Below are 18840 nucleotides of genomic sequence, written 5' to 3'. Positions count from 1 at the left end.
CGGCAGGTCCCTGGGGAGCAGCCAAGACTGCACCACTCAGCCAGAGTGGCTGGCAGCATGGTGTAAATGTCAAGTGTACACCCCTGCTATTGCACAGAGAAGCTGCAATCCCATCTCTGCTTCCCAGGCCTTTTCTGTCCTTCCCTGGACATGAAGACAATCATTGGGAGCATCTTTGTTTCTTGAGGACACCTAAGCCATCAGACACCAGTGGAAGACCTTGTCTCCCCTAATTCCCCACTCAGCCCCTCTGTGGGTCTGTGGAAGGCTGTCTCCAGTGGGGATTGGATTTTGTGAAACATGGGGCACCATCTTGAGTTGCTGAACCCATTAAGGAGAGGGATCTCATCTATCCCTAGGGTCAAGTGTAAGATTCCAGGTGGTTGTTTACAAGACAAAAATGCTCAAATGTGTGATTAGTCTGAAGAAGTTCTGTATTTTTGTGCATTCATTCAGTCTGGGGGCTTTAGTCTCAGTCAAACATCACCAGAGTGGAAACTTTTCTGAATGCCACCATGAAAAGGGCACAAGAATCGTTATCTTCATAGTGGTCCCAGACAGCTCTCAAGCTCTGCTTCTTTGACCTCCCTTGCCAACCTGGGCTTGAAAGCTCAGCAGACCCTGCTTGAACTAATCTTCTGCTCTGTTCCTCTCTTTCAGCAGCTGGGAGCAGAGATGGATAAGATACTGGAAGCCGTGGTAATGTCCTCCTACCCAAACAATGTGAAACAAGGGCTTGTGAGGCGTGTCATTGAGGCAGCAAAGCAGCCCATGGACAGCGAGCAATGCTGGTCCATGCTGGAGCTGTCTACCAAGCTTTACCTCACGGGGGACACCAAATATAAAAGAGAGATTGGGAAAGAGGTTTTGGAGGTCTACGGCCACTACCACCCGGAGGAATTTGAGGAGTTCTTCAATGTCCGCTTCCTGCTGAGTCTCCTCCAGGAAGGCTATGGACCTCTGGGGAAGAGAAGCCATTATGTACTTGATTATATCCAATTAGGACTGCAGTTCATCTTGGAAAGCCCATCAGCAAACAGCATCTTCAGCTTATTGAGGATTGAGGTGCTCCGGAAAGTCTGCGAGAGGCCCAGCCCCAAGCAGTGTGCGAAGATCAGCAAACTCTTAACCCAGCATCCTCAGTGCATTCCCACAGGCAAACATCAGGTCTTGTTTTGTCAGCAGCTGATCCGGTGCATTGGGCAGTTCCAGTGTGTCTCTGAGGGGGAAGAGGACATCATGGAGTTTTTGGAGCAGGTGAACAAAGTGAGTGGTCTGCTGCAGAGGATCTGGAGGACTCAGACCTCAGCCATCCTGCCGTCTTTGAAGGAGCTGTTCACTATCATTTCTTCAACAGGTAATTAAAAAAAAAAAAAAAAAAGGCTGGGAATGTAAATGCTAGCTCTGATGAAGTCAAATTTGATTAGTTTGGCATCTTAAATTTAATTAGTTTGACATCTTGCATGGTTCTCATCCACTCCAGAAATGCAGCCACAGCTGAAATATAATAATCAAACCACCCTAAAAGTTACCCAGGGCTTTAAGCTAGGAAAACAATATCCCCTTAAAGCACACAGAGTCCGTACACAGGAGTTGTTAACTGGGTTGAAATATTTTCAGCACAAGTTCGTGTGTTCAGTTCTTTCCAGCATCAGCTGGGCTTAATGGAAAGCACCTTATCTGCAGCTGGCTAGAGCAGGACTTGAAAGCTTTTGGAAATGTTACTCTCTTATGGCTGACTTGATGGGACCCCACAGCTTGCTCCTTATCAGAAACTAGGGACAAAGCTAAGGAGTCCTCTCACCAATCTAGAGGTAGGAAGCCCTACTATCTCTGTGGAGGGTGCTTGTATCTTCAGGTGGGACAGAAGATATTTATCCAACTTCTGGGGCCTTTGGGTTATTGCAGAGGATCTCAGAAGATTTTTGGAGGTACCAGTGCTGTGAAAGGCTGGACGCTCTGCTGGCATGTGAGCTCCTGCTCCAGCTGTTCCTAAGCCCATGAGGAGATGGGTTTTTCAGTGCCCTCTGTATGAAAGCCCCATCCTTTGGAAGGTGCTCCAGGCAGGCAAACCTGCAGTTGCATCCCCATTTGCAGCACTTAGTATAAAGAAAGCAAGGAGAGGAAATCTGGGACCCAGGGTTGGCCCAAGAACGTTCTTGTGCCTGTGTTCTCTTCCTCCCTTTGGGCTGTGTATGGTTTCATGCAATAGCCCATCTGCTATGACCCAACCTCATTATGTGTTACACTGGGATTTGGGGAATTGTCTTCCCAGCACAGCTAAGTGTGGACTCCATGTTGCTCATTTACACCAGCTGACTATCTGCTCCATTTACGTAGGCAGAAATGATTTGCTTTTAGAGATGAGAAATGACTTCATGTACCTGGTTTTCATGGTGACTAATGTCTTCATTGCTGGCGTTCATCCATATCTTGCAGAGGAGCAGGAAGCACCATCTAACGCCTTGGCCAGTGTGGTCCAGTTTGTCCCTCTGGAGCTCATGGATGGCGTCATAAGAAACCTAACCAACGATGACAGCATTACTGATGTGCAAATGATGACAGCCATTGGCAGGTAGGAGAAGCTGCATTAGTGAATGTCAGTCTCAGTTTGGAGAAAAACCTGCCCCAAAGCTGCACTCAGTTCCTTTGCATGGTTTTATCCCAATCGGCTGGTGCTGTCTAGTGAGGAGTGTGTGGGGAAAAAGGGAATTTGTTGATTCTTCCTTCTAGCCCTGGGGGCCTAGAGAACTCGAATAAATACTTTTTATTAATTCATTTTAATTATTATTATTGTTGTTATTATTTTATTTAGTTGATATTTCTTTTTTCTTAGAAATAAGTAGCGTTATGGGATGCCCAATATAAGATACCTTGAAGAGTTCTGATTTTTTTCCAGAAGCTGTTGAGGGCCTTTTCTTCACAAAAATCTCTTTTAAAGAATTTCATGTTGATGTCCTTCTCCCTTCAGAAGGACATCATCGTAAATCACCAATCACAGCTACAAATCTTGGAGAGGGAGGTATGCTCAACTTTTTCAATGATCCCACCTTGACCTTTGTCAGATGAATGTGGTGCTGCTGGTCTGGATCTTGGTGCTGTACAATGTTTATCCCTGCCCTCCATGCAGGCAGAGTCAATGGAGACCTTGCCAAGGCATGATGAAGAGCAGTGGGTGAAATACTACCTGACATGCTAGACCTGGTTTTTGCAGAGCCAGTGCCCTCTTTGGCATCACCAGACCTTCCTTGCATACTTGTGTCCAAGTCCTACAGCTCTTCTGTGCTCCAGTGCCTTGCTCCACTCTTGCTTAGGGGTATCTTCAGCCCATGCTGGCCTTAGAAGTTTCCATTTAAATGGGTGATGTTCACATGCAGTAGTAGCACATGCACTTAACCCAAGGGAGCTGCTGTGACTTGATCTCACTGGAAACATCTCTTTTCCTCTTCTTATTACAAGATTTGTGTATCCCCCAATAAGGTCACATAACAGAAACACACATTATTCCTGATAGGAACTTCATGTATGCAGAAAGGGGTTGCTTCTTTTTGACTTGCTGGTGAAAGTCATGGTCTTCCCAGAGTTCAGAGCAACCCAGGACAAAAGGGTTAAGTTTTCAGTTCAGTTCTTAACCGTCTTCTCCATCTTTTTCTCCTTCTGGGAACCTGCTGCTGCAAGCTCCAGGAGATAAATCCTCTAAGAGCACCAGTGTCTAAATATAGAGGTTGCAAAATCAATTGCATCATTCCTTAAAACGTTCTTTGTCACGCAGAAGGATGAGTAAATGATTACTCAGAATTAGCCAAACATTAAGCAGAGCCTGCAAAATGTAATTAAGATCACTTAGGAGAAATGCGGAAGTTTTGACAGCGTGTTTACAGCAGATGGGTGCCCCAGAAATCTTCATGACCGTTGGCCTTTTCATGAGTGTGTGTTCCATGTCTAGAAAATCAAAGAAAAATGTACGAGTTGAAAGGATCTTTCAGCTTAGGATCCCTGACAAACTGGTCACATACAGCAGTCTCTTTCTCCAAAGTCTGGGTTTGGGAGTTATTAGCAGGGGAATAAACTGGGCATGGGGTGGAACTTCTGATCAAATGTTTAAACAAATATTGGTAAAAAAAAAAGCAAGCCTGGCACCTGCTGGTATAAGTGTACACCGCAATATCTTTTAGAGTTTCTTTTAGAGTTTGTCTCTCTTCAGATAAACTCTATTATTAATGTGCATCCATGACTTCAGAAGTACTCATTGATTTGTTTTTTATTTTTTTATTTTTTTTTCCCTGGGGGGTATATCTGTGTCAAAGAGCCCAGGTCTGCATGAAGAAGGCATCTGCTGCCACACAGCGATGCAGGCACTTGCTACCTCTGGAAATCAGGATCTGAGCTTTTACAAGTTTATCATACCAAATTAATGGCTCCTTTGGAAAATTAGGGCCCTGGCTTCCAAAACATTTGTGGATCTTGCAATGTGGAAAGTGCAATGTGAATTTAAAATGTAATTTCTTCCTACTGTAGCAATGCAAGCAGGCAGCAGGCAGGACTGAAACCTAGCCACTAGTGCTGATAAAAAATAGCTTAAATTGGACAAGGTTATTGTATGCCTCTGTAAAAGGAGATAGGGTGAAGAGGGACCTTTAGATCTCTGGATCCATCTCCCTGCTTTATAGGCACTGACATTACAGACCCCTTTCATGAACGTTCAGCTACACTCCTCAAAGCAGGAAGGGGTTTTGCTCCCATTGTTCTTTCATAGCTGTTCCATCACTGGGTTGCTTTAAGCCAGCCTATATGTGTTTCTGGCCATCTTACAGTTCATTTGATCTTATGCCAACATAAATAGCTGAAATGTCTCTCATTTCCCTTCCTGGTCTTTGTTTTTTCAATGTATGCAGGCAGAGCAGTCCTTTCCCATCTCTGCTTTCCCATGGCTGTGCTAAACAAGCCAGGTTATTTTAAGCTTTTCTTGCAGGAAATGTTCTTCATTTCCCTGACCACCTTAACAGGCTTTCTCAACACCTGCTCCCACTTCAGTTCATTGGTCTTGGACATGGATGGTGACATTTGTGCACCATGTCTGGGGTGCAGTTCATCATGGCCTTAGACAACAGCTTGGGAGGTCATTGTTTTGCCATAGAAAAACACGTTTTCTTCTGCACCACAGTATGGTGCTGGTCCTTTCCATGGCTACTGTTACACTGGGAACTCATAGTCACCTGATGTCTGGCTGATCATCTTCAAAGATGAGTTACTGTCACATAGCATCCATTTCTTGTGCCTTGCATGCATTTTGAATCAATAGATTTCCTCCCAGTTCTACATTTCTAATCCTCAGGGTCTTCCTTGTGATACCTTGATCCTCCTCTTGTGTTGATGATGCCTCCCAGCTTTGCATCATCACAAATTTCACAGCCGTGTTCAGGACGTTTACACTAACATCATTAGAACCTGAAGAACGTTGCTTGTAGCCTCCTTTCAGACAGCCAGTCAGATATGATCTACTTCTGTCCTTTGACTAGAAAGTCATGTATCCTGACAAACCTGACTTTGGCACCTATGGTAACCCCCTGTGGCATGCTATCCCTTTTTCCCAGTCGTCCTCTCGTTGTCTGTCATCATTATAGAAACTGTCTTCTGATTCTTCCCACATAAAGCACTGTGTCAAAGTTAATAGAGTCATTAAAATTCACCAGAGTTGAATTTTACACGATGGAAATCACCAACTCTTGTTGTTTGGAGTTCATGAGTTCTTCATGTTTCACTTTCATATATCATCTGTCATTGCTCTTGTTTCCATTCTCAAATCTTTTATCTGCCTCCTCTTTGTCACCCTGATCAATTCCTTCATCTTGCTGAAAATGGAGGCAGAGGATGTGTTTAGTTTGGAAGTCACATCTACAGGCCATATCATATCTTTAATCACCATCACATCCTCCGTATACAGTGTTTTCATGGCTTTCCTTTTTCTCCTCTGATGCAAATATCTGTGGAAGCTTTTCTGTTATTTGCTTAATTATCCAGCTTGTCTTGACTTTTGGTATTTCTCAACATATTTTGCTCTTCAAGCTTTCTTTACTGGCCAGCATTTTATTTTTCAGGTTCCTTGCAGACTTTGCTTATTTCTGCTCTTTGCCTTGTGGTGGTTAGTTATCTGTGCTCCCTTCATATATTTTGCACAAGATACAGGCTGATAAGCAAGAGGGACTGATGGGGTGAGATAGCTGGGCTGAGGTGGGAGACTGAAGATCTGAGATTATCTTCAAATCAAGTTAGCTTGTTAACTAGTTAGCAAAGTTTGACCCTTGGAGATCCCAAGCCTTAGTTACTTCCCGTTTTTGTTTAACATTAAATTTAAACAGAAACAATGTGTCATCACTTAGTCTGAGGTTATTTTTTTATGAGTGACTTCTGTAAAGTACTTATTACTTGCAGAAACATGACAACATGTTGGTTGAGTGGATATAGATGATTTGTAGCTGTGACATTCAGGAATATCTGACTTCTACTAGGGTTACCAGTATACTTTTTTTTAATGTGTTTCTGGAAATCAATGTTTCCCACACAGAGAATTAAAAGATCTGAATTGGAATGTTTTTTTCCTTACCAATAACAGTGCATAGATCATACCAGTATCGCTTTTTTTTTAACGGTGAAAATGCAGAGACCTTGATCAACACCTCATGCAGGTGGTATATAGAGTGCAATACCAGTGTTAAAAACTTGAACTCAAATTGACTGAAGTTAGTGGAAGAAATCCTTACTTTCTTCTATGGACTTGGGTCTGGTCCTCTGATGAACCACAGCATGATGATGACATTGGAGTAATTCCACTTCTGTGTTTTGAATAACATGTGAAATGCCTTATGAAGAGCCCATCTCTTATTTGGTCATCCCACTGGCTAAACGCAAATCTGGAGAAGGTTTAACCCAGAGCGGAGCTTGGCTTTCACAAAATGTGCATTAAATTTACTTTAAGAGTTTGTATTTCATTTCAGGATGATCGACTGGGTGTCCTGGCCCCTGGGAAAGAACATAGACAAGTGGATCATTGCTCTGCTGAAGGGTTTGGCTGCGGTGAAAAAGTTCAGCATCTTGATTGAAGTTACCCTTTCGAAAATTGAAAAGGTCAGTGGGCTCTTTCAAATATGAATGTGAGAAACAGACTTCTCCTTTTACCTGAGATATCTTCTTGCCTTTCAACTGAATGAGGACAAGATGTGACTTGAGATATATAGCAAAACGTATGCTGTTCCAAGGGGTGTTGAAGGGACCGTTGTGTCCCCTGCACCCTCTGCGAATGCTGTGTATGGGGTTGATACTGGTTTTGCAGCTAGGGATGATGTTCTCCAGAGCAACCTGCTGTCCTTTAGGTCTTGGTATGCAGAGGTACTGATATCTTAAAGGTTATGAAATAAAAGAAGTCAAGGATTTTCAGGCCGACCACACACTTTCCCTCCCAAACTGTGGAGCTCTTGAAAAACCTGCCTTTGGGAATGTGACATGCTCTTCTTCAACTGTGCCTGGATCAGTGCTGGTTGGCACAGGCAAAATACACACCAGTGAGCATATTAACACTCCACACAGTCACGGGTCAGTTTTAAAGCCTATGCCCTGGCCTTAGTTCATTTACTAGCAGAGATAAAGCCCGCACTGCCATTGCCATCGCCTGCTTTGGCAGTGAGTGCTTGCCACTCTCTGAAAACCACGTGACCAAGTGCTGAAATTGGTCACCACTTCAGAAACATATTCCATGCTGTGGTTCTGCCGTTCCCTCCTTTGTATAATGGGGATAACATCTGGCTGAGCCTCCAGTGGAAGTCACTGTAGAAGTTATCAAGACCATAATTGTCAGTATTGGAACATTATCAGTAACTGCATATATCCCTGTGATCCCCCACGTGCATTGAGCAGTGGGAGAGTAGCCAAGCATCTCTGGCTTTCCTTTATCTTCCCTTTCATTGTTAATGCATAGGAAAGGGACACAGCCCTTAAAATAACAAGTGATTTTTGAAAACTCTCAGAAGTATGTTCTGAAAGGGGTAGAGCGCATTGTCAGCTTACACCATTTTCTGTAAAGTAGGATAAATATCATTACTTAGCATTTGAAAAAGGCCCTTGCTTTCTATCTCTTTTCCTGAAAGGTTAGTGATAAAGTTCCAAATACCACAATAAAACAGAAGAGGCACATTTTGGAAAATCTAGCATCCCCCTGTGCTTGCACGACCTTGTCCATCAGGAGGTAGGAAGAGGCAGTGGTGCTACAGAGATCCGCACCTCGCTGTGCCAGGCAATGCACAAGGCTGAAAGAGTGAGGATAACCCACACGGTATTTTTAGGATGCCCTGAAGTCATGCTCTGGACAGGAGATGAGTCTGGAGACCTGGCTGCAGGCTGCTTGATTCAACATCCAGTGTGGAGTAGGAACAGACCAGCAACTGTGGTAGAGGCCCAGTGCCTCTTGTTCCTGCTGGCCCCTTCTCCTGTGTGTTGTGGTGCCATCCTGCCTTCTCATTTGCCTTTTTTAATCCCCCACCAGGTCTTCTCCAAGTTGCTGTACCCCATCGTGAGAGAGGGTGCTTTGTCCGTCTTGCAGTACATGCTGCTGAGCTTCCAGCACTCCCACGAGGCATTTCACTTGGTAAGGCTGCGTCTGGCACTTGGATGAGGGCATTGCCCTCAGTGTAACCATGCCATGGGGCAATGGGGTGGGAGGGAACCTAAGGTGCTGAGATATTGAGGAATATTTCCCTCATCTGCTTGATTTCACCGAGTGATGTAAACCTGACCCTGTCCATCCACTCGCAGCGTGCCCTGACAGCTGCAGGTAGCCTCTGGTAGCCTCTCCTGCAACCCAAACAGCTTTTTGGGCACCGTGGAGCAGGTGCTCAGATGTGGAGGCAAGTCCTGAGCCTAAAAGGAGTTGATTGCCATAGACAGAGCAACCACTCTGTGGCAGAGAGCAAGGTGTGTGGGAGAAGTGAGGCTTTGCTTTCTCCTCTGATGTTTCCTTCCATTTCTCTTGAGGCTTACCAGCCAGATGGCTTATCTCCAGGGGTAAATCAGTATAAAGCTGGTTGGGGCTTGGCCCTTCTGGATTTGAAATGTGTAGAAAGTGTGCATGCTCCACTTTTTTTCTGCAGTGTTCTACCAGCTGGAGGAGTGATCTCTATGGGCAAGTGCATCCCCATGGTCCTCTCTCAACTTCAAAGCCCACCAGCCGAGGATGTAGTTAGGGCAGATATATTGGATGGCCTGTCAAGCCACACTGAGGGTCTCATCAGTAATGGCTGTAGTGCTCTTGCAGTCATTTTAACCTGGTATTTGCCAGCTCTGCAGGTGGAAGAGGAGGTTCCCCTCCTCCCTGCTCTTGCTCTTAGACCACTTTCTTCTCCCAGTTAGTCTCCCTTGTTCTGAGCCATTTGTACAGCCATGTGCTGAACTGCGTTGGAGAAGGTGAAACCTAACCTAGCAGAAAATCCTGATGGTCAGTATTGCCTGGCTTGGTCTGGGTCTAGGCCAACCTCAAACCTGCACTATTGCATTTGCCTGGAGAAGGAAAGGGGGGGGGTGGGTAGTGGGGCAGCCTGGGGCAGGAAGATGAGCAGGGCTACACTGACCCAGCCTGGCTTAGGATGTAGTTTCATGGGCAGCTTTAGAAGATACGGCCCCATATTTATTCCCATCCTTTCAGCTGAGGCGTGGAAGATGTGGCTTTGGGATGTGTTAGGTGAAGCCATTGAGAGCATCTCGGAGGGCTCAGGCAGTGGGGGACAGGGAATATATTCTTAAACAGCCTTTGCTGTTTCCTAAGCATGTGCCTGACTGTCCGTTGGACTCAGTGGGCTCCATCCCACATGTGACTTCAAATTGTCACCAACATGTGGCACCCATTACCATTTCTTGAAGTGATGGGTCAACTTTCAAAACATCACACAGCATCAACGCAGTAAGACTTGAAGGCTGGATCAGGGCACTTCCACTTCGTGCATTCTCCGCTGTTAAAAGCAAAAACCACTTTTAACAACATTTGAATCTCCTCGTTTCATTTCTATAATGATATTTTATATTTTATTTTGCTGTTGACACTAAGGCACAGCTCTGCTTCTTGCTGGTGTTGCCCCTGGAATGCTGTAATTAAAAAGGCTGAAGGCAAAGGCATGCTTGCAGTGATTGAACTGATAAAAGCAGTAATGGAAAATTACTCCTATTAATGTTTGATTTTATACTTTTTTGTTAAAGCCCTTACATTTGGCTTTTCACCTAAAGTTCACAGAATAAACAGATAAGGCTGGAAAAAAGCAAAGCTAGCCAACATTTTCTACTGATGTTTTTTTTTTTTTCATTCCTCAGCTGGAGATGCTTTAAATGAGCCTGAATTTCTTGAGAAACTCTTCGGTTTCTAAAAATAGGGTCATTCCAACGGATTATCTTCAGTTGGGTGTCCAAATTTTGAAACACTCCGAAAGCTGTCAGTTGCTCTTGGCTTGAAGTTCCCATCTGCAGCCCAGCAAGCATAAAATTCCTCCCCGATTTTTAAAAAACAGGGCACAAATCTGTCTTGCTTCTTATCTTTTTGTGTTTGCCCTGGCACTTTGGAAGGGTTTTGAGAATTGTTCCCATCACAGCTTGGCAAAATGTTGATGTATAAAATGGTACTGGGATTCATTTGCTTCCCCAACAAAACTTTCCTGTTGGAAAGGAAATAGTTAAAATCTCCAACATTTTGAGGAGAAAGAAAGAGAGAGAAACAAGAGAGGAAGATGAAGGGAGGAAGAGAGGACCAGGAAATGGCTGGAGTGGGGATCCTGAGACTTTACTCCAGGATTGTTCTGGGGTAAAAATAACATAAAATGTAAGTATGAAAAAGGTTGTATAAGTGCCCGGGGTCACTCTAGCACATCTACAGGGTTGGAAATAGGTTATTAATTCTCTGTGCAGCTGCGGGGTCAGCAGAGGGTGCCCGTGAGCAATGTATCATTTACGTTTGCGTCTGCTTGTTCATTTTTAAATTTTCTAGATGAAAGCAAAAGAACAATTGTGCTGTTTATGTGCCTGTCGCCACCCATCCGACCATGCCAATTCCAGTTTAGTTTATACAGTATAAAATAAAATATAGCACACCAGACAACACCTCTTGTAGGCTAATTCAGCTGTCTTGTAGGTTTGAATCCCTGCACTTGGCAGTCAGCATATAATGCTCCCTTCCACCATGGGTGTGTCATTTAGTAGATATTGATCTGCACAAAGAACAGTTATCTCAGCACAGCAAAGCAGCAGCACAACCCTGCAGGTGTCATGCAACATGAAAACCCTCTAAGGTCTATAGCATTTGTACTACTAAAGCCAACAGAAGAGTTGCTGTTGAGTTCATAGGGTGAAAGATAAAGTCCAAAATGGGATTGAAGTCAACTCCTGTTGACTGTCCTTTCTGCCTGGGGGTGAATTTCATTCCCCTGCATGTGTGTTAAAGCTCTGTGAGTAATTTGAAGCCAGTTCTGATGTAGTGAATTTTCCTTTTCCAGCTGCTCCCTCACATCCCCAGGCTGGTGGCCTCTCTGAAGAAGGAGGACTCTAACTCTGCCACCAGCTCTCTGGAGCAGCTGGCTGAGCTCATCCACTGCATGTTCTTCCGCTTCTCAGGATTTCCAGATCTCTACGAACCAGTCCTAGAAGCGGTTAAAGTAAGACATGCACCTCTTGGTCATTTTTCTGTTTTCCATATGGAAATAGCATCTTAGTTTGCAGCCTAGTACAGTAGGAATGTCCTAACCTCAACACCTCAAGTTGTGGTAGAAGTAAGGGTTTAAAATTCCAAGTTTGGGCCCCACATAGGCAAGTTGAGGGAAGATACTTCTCTTATGGTGGGCCTGCAGTAGTCCTGATCATGCCTGTAGGTTTTAGCTATAACTTTAATCTTGAATACCTCTAAAGGACTAATACTAGCAACTAAACATTTCCTTGCATGGATACATGTTCATGCGAAGAGCAGGGGAAATGAGTTACTTGAACACCTCTAGCAGAGGAGTTGCAGTTGCCCATTACTAATTCTTCCCATGGAAGGATAACAATTTGTAACACAGGTCTCTCTTTCCAAGGCTCTTCCTATTCCAAATGAAGATCGGATTAAACATCTCTTGGGACAAAATGCTTGGACCTCCCAGAAGAATGAGCTGGCCTGCTTCTACCCACGCCTGGTGTCCAAGTCTGAGACGGGAAAGATAGGGTTAATTAACTTGGGAAACACCTGCTACATGAACAGCATCATACAGTCTCTCTTCATGGCTTCGGAGTGAGTTTTTGCTCCCTTGCTCCCACTCAGGACTGCTTCAGGGGTTGCTCATTGCACTGACATTGCGTGTCCCACACCGATTTTCCATCTTACCGTTTGCATCTCTGCTTTTCTTTTGCAGCTTTCGGCATTCAGTGTTGAATTTAACCGAGGGCAACTCCCAGCCCCTGATGACAAAGCTCCAGTGGCTCTTTGCATTTTTGGAGCACAGTCAGGTAATTATTTCATGTTCTAGTTATTTGTTTGGACTGTCGGCTGCGGAAAGGCTCGTCTCCAAGTTGCTTCCTGCCGACTCCAACGTGCTGATAAGGAGCTGTGGATCTTGGTGGATTTTTATAATGGGACAGATTTTGTTTATATGAAAGAGGCTAATTTTGGGGGTGGAGGAGGCAAGCTCCTATCATCCATGAAAGCGAGCTGTGTTCACACTGGGCTGCCTGTCTTCAGCCTGTGGTCTTCCTGGGTTGGGCTGATGTAATAACTAATAGTTTTGACAACAAAGTCCATTTGGTAATAGTTTACATATGTGGCCAGCTGAAAAGCCTGTTGGTATAAAGCAGAGGTTTTTGTTTCTTGCTATGCAGCAAGGGAGACGACTGAAGCAGCTCGCTTGTCCCCTTGCTTCACAGCAAAGCACAAGGAATTGATGAAAATTGCCTTAAAAGTTGTTTTGTTAAAAGAGTAATAATAAAAAAAACCCCCTTAGATTCCAGATGCTTTGAGTTCTGTGTATGTAAGGGAAAGTAAACTAAAAATAACACCCTTAAATTAATTATTAATGCTTTCTTGACAAACATGAAATTTAATATGAGTGACTCCTGGAGATACAGCTAGGTCCTATCTATCTTCTCTCTTGAAAAGATATATTTCTGTCCCTAGAAAGACATGATTTTGAAAGTCTGGTGAATTTTCCCTTGTTGTGAAACCAGTCATCTGGGCTTCTCTGTTTTACAAGCCTTGACTGACAGGGCTGGCTTGTTGCACTGTTACAGATGACTTTTGGGGTTAAAATATAGACAACCTGTTAAATTTAAGATTTGATCATAGAAAAGTCTAGTTTCTGATGGCAGGTTAGGGTGTCTGTGACCTGTGATGAACAAGTACAGAAGCATATTTGCTTGTTGTGTAGTGTATGGTTAATAGTTTCCTGATAATTTCCTAATAGCCTTCTAGTTATTTTTCTTCTTCAGGCTGTTCTTAAAGTCACTTCTTTGCTGAAGATGGGTCTTTTTCCATGTTACTTAGACAGCAGCTTCCTAACAGCAGTGATTACATTATCCGGTAACATGGATTACCTGCCTGCAGTGATCAGAACGATGGGTGGAAGTTTAGTGGATTTTTTGCTTTGTTTTTTTAAGAAGGGATTTGGTGAGAGAGGTCTTGATCAAATTAAATGGAGCATCAAATTAAATTCATACTGAATTAAATAGAAGTCTCTGGGTCAGGCCAATAAACCATTTTAAAATTTAAGGAAGAAATAAACACATGGATATTTTATAGAAGTATATGGAAAATAATGGCTGAAATTCATCCTTACAGTTCTGGCTTGCAGCAGACCAAGAAAATCTTCCCATGCACTGGGATTAGCTCTTGTAAGGGGAAAAAAAGGGGACCTTATCAAGCACACAAGTGCACCCTGCTCCTAGTGAAGCAACTGGGAAAACCCTCCTCTTCCCTCTCCACCTCCCTATGTGAAATGAGAACCAGATCCCCCCGGTTAAAGGCACTTCTCCTTCTTCTGTGTTGCTGCCAGCGACCTGCCATCTCACCCGAGAGTTTCCTCTCTGCCTCCTGGCCACCCTGGTTCACTCCCGGCGCCCAGCAGGACTGCTCGGAGTATCTCAAGTACTTGCTCGACCGGTATGTGGCAAGCGTTGTGATTTCGGAGCCCAGTGACAACGGCGTCCCTAGACCCGATGTAATGTTTAACACTGACCCACGTGCTAACGGGGCAAGCAGCTGAGACCTGGAGGAGTTGGGAGAGTGGAGGCTTGGGGTGAAAGATGGTGAGACTGGTCTGGGGCTTCTTGATAAAACCCTATTTGGGCTGGCTTAGAGGTAAGATCAACTTAGTTCAGCTTGAAAATTTCTGCCTTTGCTCTGAAGGCAAAGGGAATGGTACCAAGTTTAGACATTTGCCTGACAAGCCACTCAGCCTCCTCTGTAAAAATGCTGATTTTTGCCTTTCTCTTACCTAGAAATCCCAAATCTCTGGTGTCCCAGCAATCCCTCTAGAAGTGGGGGTCAATGGCACATGGAGACCTCAGGTTCCCAAATCCTGCCCAACTCCTCCCCACCTTCCTCCCGCAGCACCAGACCCTTGGGCACAGGCAGGTTAACCTGGATTAACCCCTTGGAGTGAAGAACAGAAACCCTACTCTAGAAACTACGTCTTGGTGTTATATCGGTGCATAACACAGCCTTTTTTTCCCCTGCCAAAGATTACACGAAGAAGAAAAAACCGGAAAAAGGATCTACCAGAAACTCAAGGAATCCAGCTTGATGTCTCAGGCAGTGGAACATCACTACTTAAACAAGACATTGATTGAGAAGATGTTTGGGGGTAAAATGATGACAAAGATCCGCTGCTTGAAGTGTCTGAATGTCTCCTCCCGAGAAGAAGCCTTCACAGACCTGTCCCTGGCTTTTCCCCCACCAGACAGGCATGTGCGTGGGAGCACGTCTGTTTTACCAGTGGAAGAAATTGGCCCACAGTTTATTGAGCCTCCTGAAAACCCAAGCCAGCTTACAGGGTCTCCCTGGATCCAGAGGAAGGCCCCCATGGCCGGAGACCCTGCAGCTTCACTGATGCCGGTGGAAACATTGGGCTTCCAGGAGCCAGGAGAAGCAGCAAATCCCTTAAGTGGCGATGCTGTTGGAGTGGATGCAGCCAAAGACCCTCTCTCAGCTTTAGGGGAGCAGGCATGTGCTCCCAAGGACTCCAGATCCGTTCCAGATTTAATCAACTATTTTCTATCCCCAGAGAGACTGACAGCAGAGAATAAATACCACTGTGAGAAATGCGCGTCCTTGCAGGACGCTGAGAAGGTGGCAGAGCTGACAGAGGGTCCACACTACCTCATCCTCACACTGCTGCGGTTCTCCTTCGACCCACGGACTATGAAGAGAAAGAAGATCTTGGACAACGTCTCCATCCCTGTGGTGCTCAAGTTGCCTGTCCTTGTTGCCCCAGAGGAAACCGAGGAGGTTTGCCGGCATGGGAAGGACAAGGCTGCCCCAGGAAGTGGCTTCATGTCTGTCATGTATGACCTCTGCAGTGTGGTAGTGCATTCAGGCATCTCCTCCGAGAGCGGCCACTACTACTGCTACTCCAGGGAGTGCACTGACACTGTCCCCCAGGGGCAGCCCCGGGACGGTGCGCCGAAACCGGCCTCTGACAAGCAGTTGGACTTTGAAATCCAGTGGTACCTCTTCAACGACACCAGAGTTTCCTTCTCCTCCTTCGAATCGGTCAGCAACGTCACCTCTTTCTTCCCCAAGGACACTGCCTATGTCCTCTTCTACAGGCAGCGGCCGGGCAGGCAGAGCTGCCTGCTGCACGAGGCTCTGGCTGAGGCTGGCCGCCTGCACGGCGAACCCTCCCTCCATAAGGACTTGATGGAAGCCATTTCCAAAGATAACATCCTCTACTTGCAGGTAACTCCCGCTGCGGTGCACAGCAGGGTGCGATCCTGCGGCTGCCCGGCTCACGGGTCACATTCCCACCCATCCGGGCAGCAGCAGGGTCACGTCCTGCAGATAAATCTGTGCGTGCGGATACCCACCCACTCCCTGAAGCTGAATCCCTTTTCCTTTTTAGCACCCAGGTATAAAGAGGTTGCAGTTTTCTGATGAAATCAGGCATTGAGGTTGGTGCAGGACACCTCGTGACTGTGCTCGGGGTTGACTTGCTGTTGCCTGCCCCAGGCAGCTCTGCCTGAAATTTTCTCCTAAGTGCCTGGGAAAGATGGGTGAGCTGGGAATACGAACTAGAACAGACGTCATTCAACTGGCAGAGTTCAATGCTTTCCAAACAGCAGTGTCCTGCAGGACATGAGCAGCACCCAGGGGAATTTGAGGGGTCCCTCCTCTCCCAGAGGTGACATGGAAGGGCTGTTTTTTGATCACTGGAGAGTTGCAACGCTTTGCTGCATCCCTCCCGCAGAGCTCTAATGATGAGCACATGGCCTTCTCGCCCCAGTTTAATTGGGAGGAGGCTACCAGGGGCAACCAAACAGGCTCCTGGCTCCTCGGGGAAGGTGGGAGCATCCCCCGACCCTATCTGCATCTATCCTTGTGTTATTTCTCCCCCTTTCTTCTCCCAGGAGCAGGAAAAAGAAGCGAGGAACAGAGCTGCCTACATTTCTGCCTTGCCGAAATCCCCGCTGTGGTGGAGAGATTTTGACAGGGACAAGGATGATGACAGCTCGTCAGGGGGCTGCAGCCCGGCAGCGGGTGGGGGTGGATCCGGCTCCTTTCATGGACTTGTCTTCTAGCCAATGGGTTAAACCAGATGGTCAATGTCCACAGGGCCAACCCTAAGCCAGAGGCTCCTCTTCCTCACCCTGATGACAGCGAGCATCTTGGAGGAGGATTTGGGGAACATTTCAATGGAAAAGGACTCAGGGGCTGATTTGGAGGCACCTGGAGGGTCCCACCGCTTCCTATGCACTTGGTCTTTACGCCTTAATATAACTAAGCTAAAGCAGAGATGAGCAGCTGCCGACAGCTCGGAGAAGTGCCCTTTTGCTTCAGCGTAGCCGTGTCTTGCCTGCTGTGAGCCATGCCACCAGCCTGGGGAGGGGATCGGGACAGGGACGGGGATGAAGATGGACTCAGTGGGCCTCAGGGATAAAGAAGTCCCATGCACATCCCGTCTGCAGCCCTTCCCATGGCACTGAGTTGATTTTGGGGGTACCTCTGCTTGGTTGTTGTTTTTTTTTTTAATGTGGTTTTGAGAACTCACCTTGACACACCTCTAAAGATAGAAAGAGGCTGAAAAAGCTGAAAAATGCCAAGCAGCCAATGTGACGACACTGATCTGGTGGGGCAGTGAGCTTGCAAGCCTGCTTGGTCACAGCGAGCAGTGACAGGTTGACCAGAGGGGTTTTATGCAGCGTTGCAAAGCACCCAAAAGAGACCGAGGGGCGCAAACACCTCCAGCCAAGAGAGACTGACCTGGTCCAGTGGAGGTTTTTTGGGCTCCAGCAGAGCCCTGTTGTGTTACTGGTGGCCTCTGGATGCTGTTAGTGTACACGGCAGGCCCAGACACACAGCTGTTTTTTCAGACGTGTCTTTAGGCCTCGGTTAGCCCCTTCCCGCTGCTGTCATCTCATGGCTTTCTGGGCTGGATCTGCCCTTTAAAACTTGGGTTTTCCTTTGGGATACCTTGAACTGAGCAGCAAATGACAGAGCCCCCCTAAACCCACTAGCTATTTTTTTAAAATGCTGATTTGCAAGTAGTCCAACCAGATATATCAACCCAGTATAAATACATACTATGTAAAGCAATGTATTATATAAATCAGTAATGGGACAGAGGCTGATTTTGGTGGCAGGAGACCAACCCAAGCCCCGGGCAGCATGTCTACAGGACCACAGCTCCCTGCCATGTCCCTCCCCAGCCGTTGTCCCTGCCTGCTCATTCCTTGCACCTGTAGTAGAGATTTCTCTAGCTCAAGTGGCAGAGACTTGTGCCTTAGGTCCTGGGTGCAGGGCCTAATCCTGACCGTGGGGTATTGGGGTGGGAATATTGTGTTGGTGTGGAGGAAAAAGCAAAGCACAGACATTGCTACAGATAATGAGAGCAGAAAGTCTGCTAGAGAGGACACTTGGGATCAAATCTCTGGTGTATAGTATCGTATTCTTTTCTTGCCTTTCCTATATATAAATAAAGGAAATTAATTCAACATAGAGGCTTAATGTCGTATTCAAATACTCATAGCTATTGGGCTGATGGGTCAAAAAAGAAATGGGGAAGCCAATGGGAGATGGGCATCCAACCTCACGGACATGGGACAACCCTGCAGAGTGGTGGCTTGGAAGAGGGGAGCAGGGAGAGGTGGGATGGGGAGCCCAGCCTTGAGCTGGGTACCCTCCAAAGGCAGATCACAATCCTATTAGTGGGGTTTTGCAGATGAGCAGTGGAGTGTGTTTGTGGTATTTAAATATGCTAGGCTTAAAGCAGTCCGAAGAAGAAATAAATATGGACCCAACACTGAAGTTATACAAAAAGTACAGTGTTTCTTGGTATTATTAATAGACTTTTATGAACCTCCTGTCCAAAGAGGTTGCTGAAAGCTTTCATGTTGCTGTCGTGCCAGCTCCTCGCTTTGAGCTGGAGTGTCACCTGGAGGCATTTTCTGGGCCGCGTGCTGGAAGGTGCTTTTGCAGCAAGACTGTCTCTGCCTTGATGAGATCCTAATCTAAATAATCAAGGCAGATAATCAACCCAACATGGAAACGCTCTTCCCTGAACATGTTTTTCCCCAAGATTTTCTGAGACAGGCAGAGGCAAACTGCACGCAGTGCTCAGCAGAGATGGCAACCTG

General features: G+C 46.0%; 1 protein-coding gene across 1 annotated transcript in view; it reads left to right on the top strand.

The window, feature by feature from the left end:
• The window catches only part of USP35 (ubiquitin specific peptidase 35), a 29051-nt gene extending 10853 nt beyond the window's left edge, over positions 1-18198 (top strand). Inside the window, exons 2-11 of the mRNA XM_074816417.1 lie at positions 661-1357; positions 2440-2575; positions 6996-7125; positions 8537-8638; positions 11523-11681; positions 12096-12289; positions 12411-12504; positions 14043-14149; positions 14731-15946; positions 16615-18198. Coding sequence (XP_074672518.1) covers positions 676-1357; positions 2440-2575; positions 6996-7125; positions 8537-8638; positions 11523-11681; positions 12096-12289; positions 12411-12504; positions 14043-14149; positions 14731-15946; positions 16615-16785 — 2991 coding nt within the window. The 5' untranslated portion in view covers positions 661-675 and the 3' untranslated portion in view covers positions 16786-18198. The remainder of the gene's footprint in view (positions 1-660; positions 1358-2439; positions 2576-6995; positions 7126-8536; positions 8639-11522; positions 11682-12095; positions 12290-12410; positions 12505-14042; positions 14150-14730; positions 15947-16614) is intronic.
• The last annotated feature ends 642 nt before the right edge of the window (positions 18199-18840 follow it).

This window comes from Strix aluco, chromosome 2 (assembly GCF_031877795.1).
Source record: "Strix aluco isolate bStrAlu1 chromosome 2, bStrAlu1.hap1, whole genome shotgun sequence".
Lineage (NCBI taxonomy): Eukaryota > Metazoa > Chordata > Aves > Strigiformes > Strigidae > Strix > Strix aluco.
The sequence above is the reverse complement of the archived record's forward strand: the minus strand, read 5'-3'. Positions and strand labels throughout refer to the sequence as shown.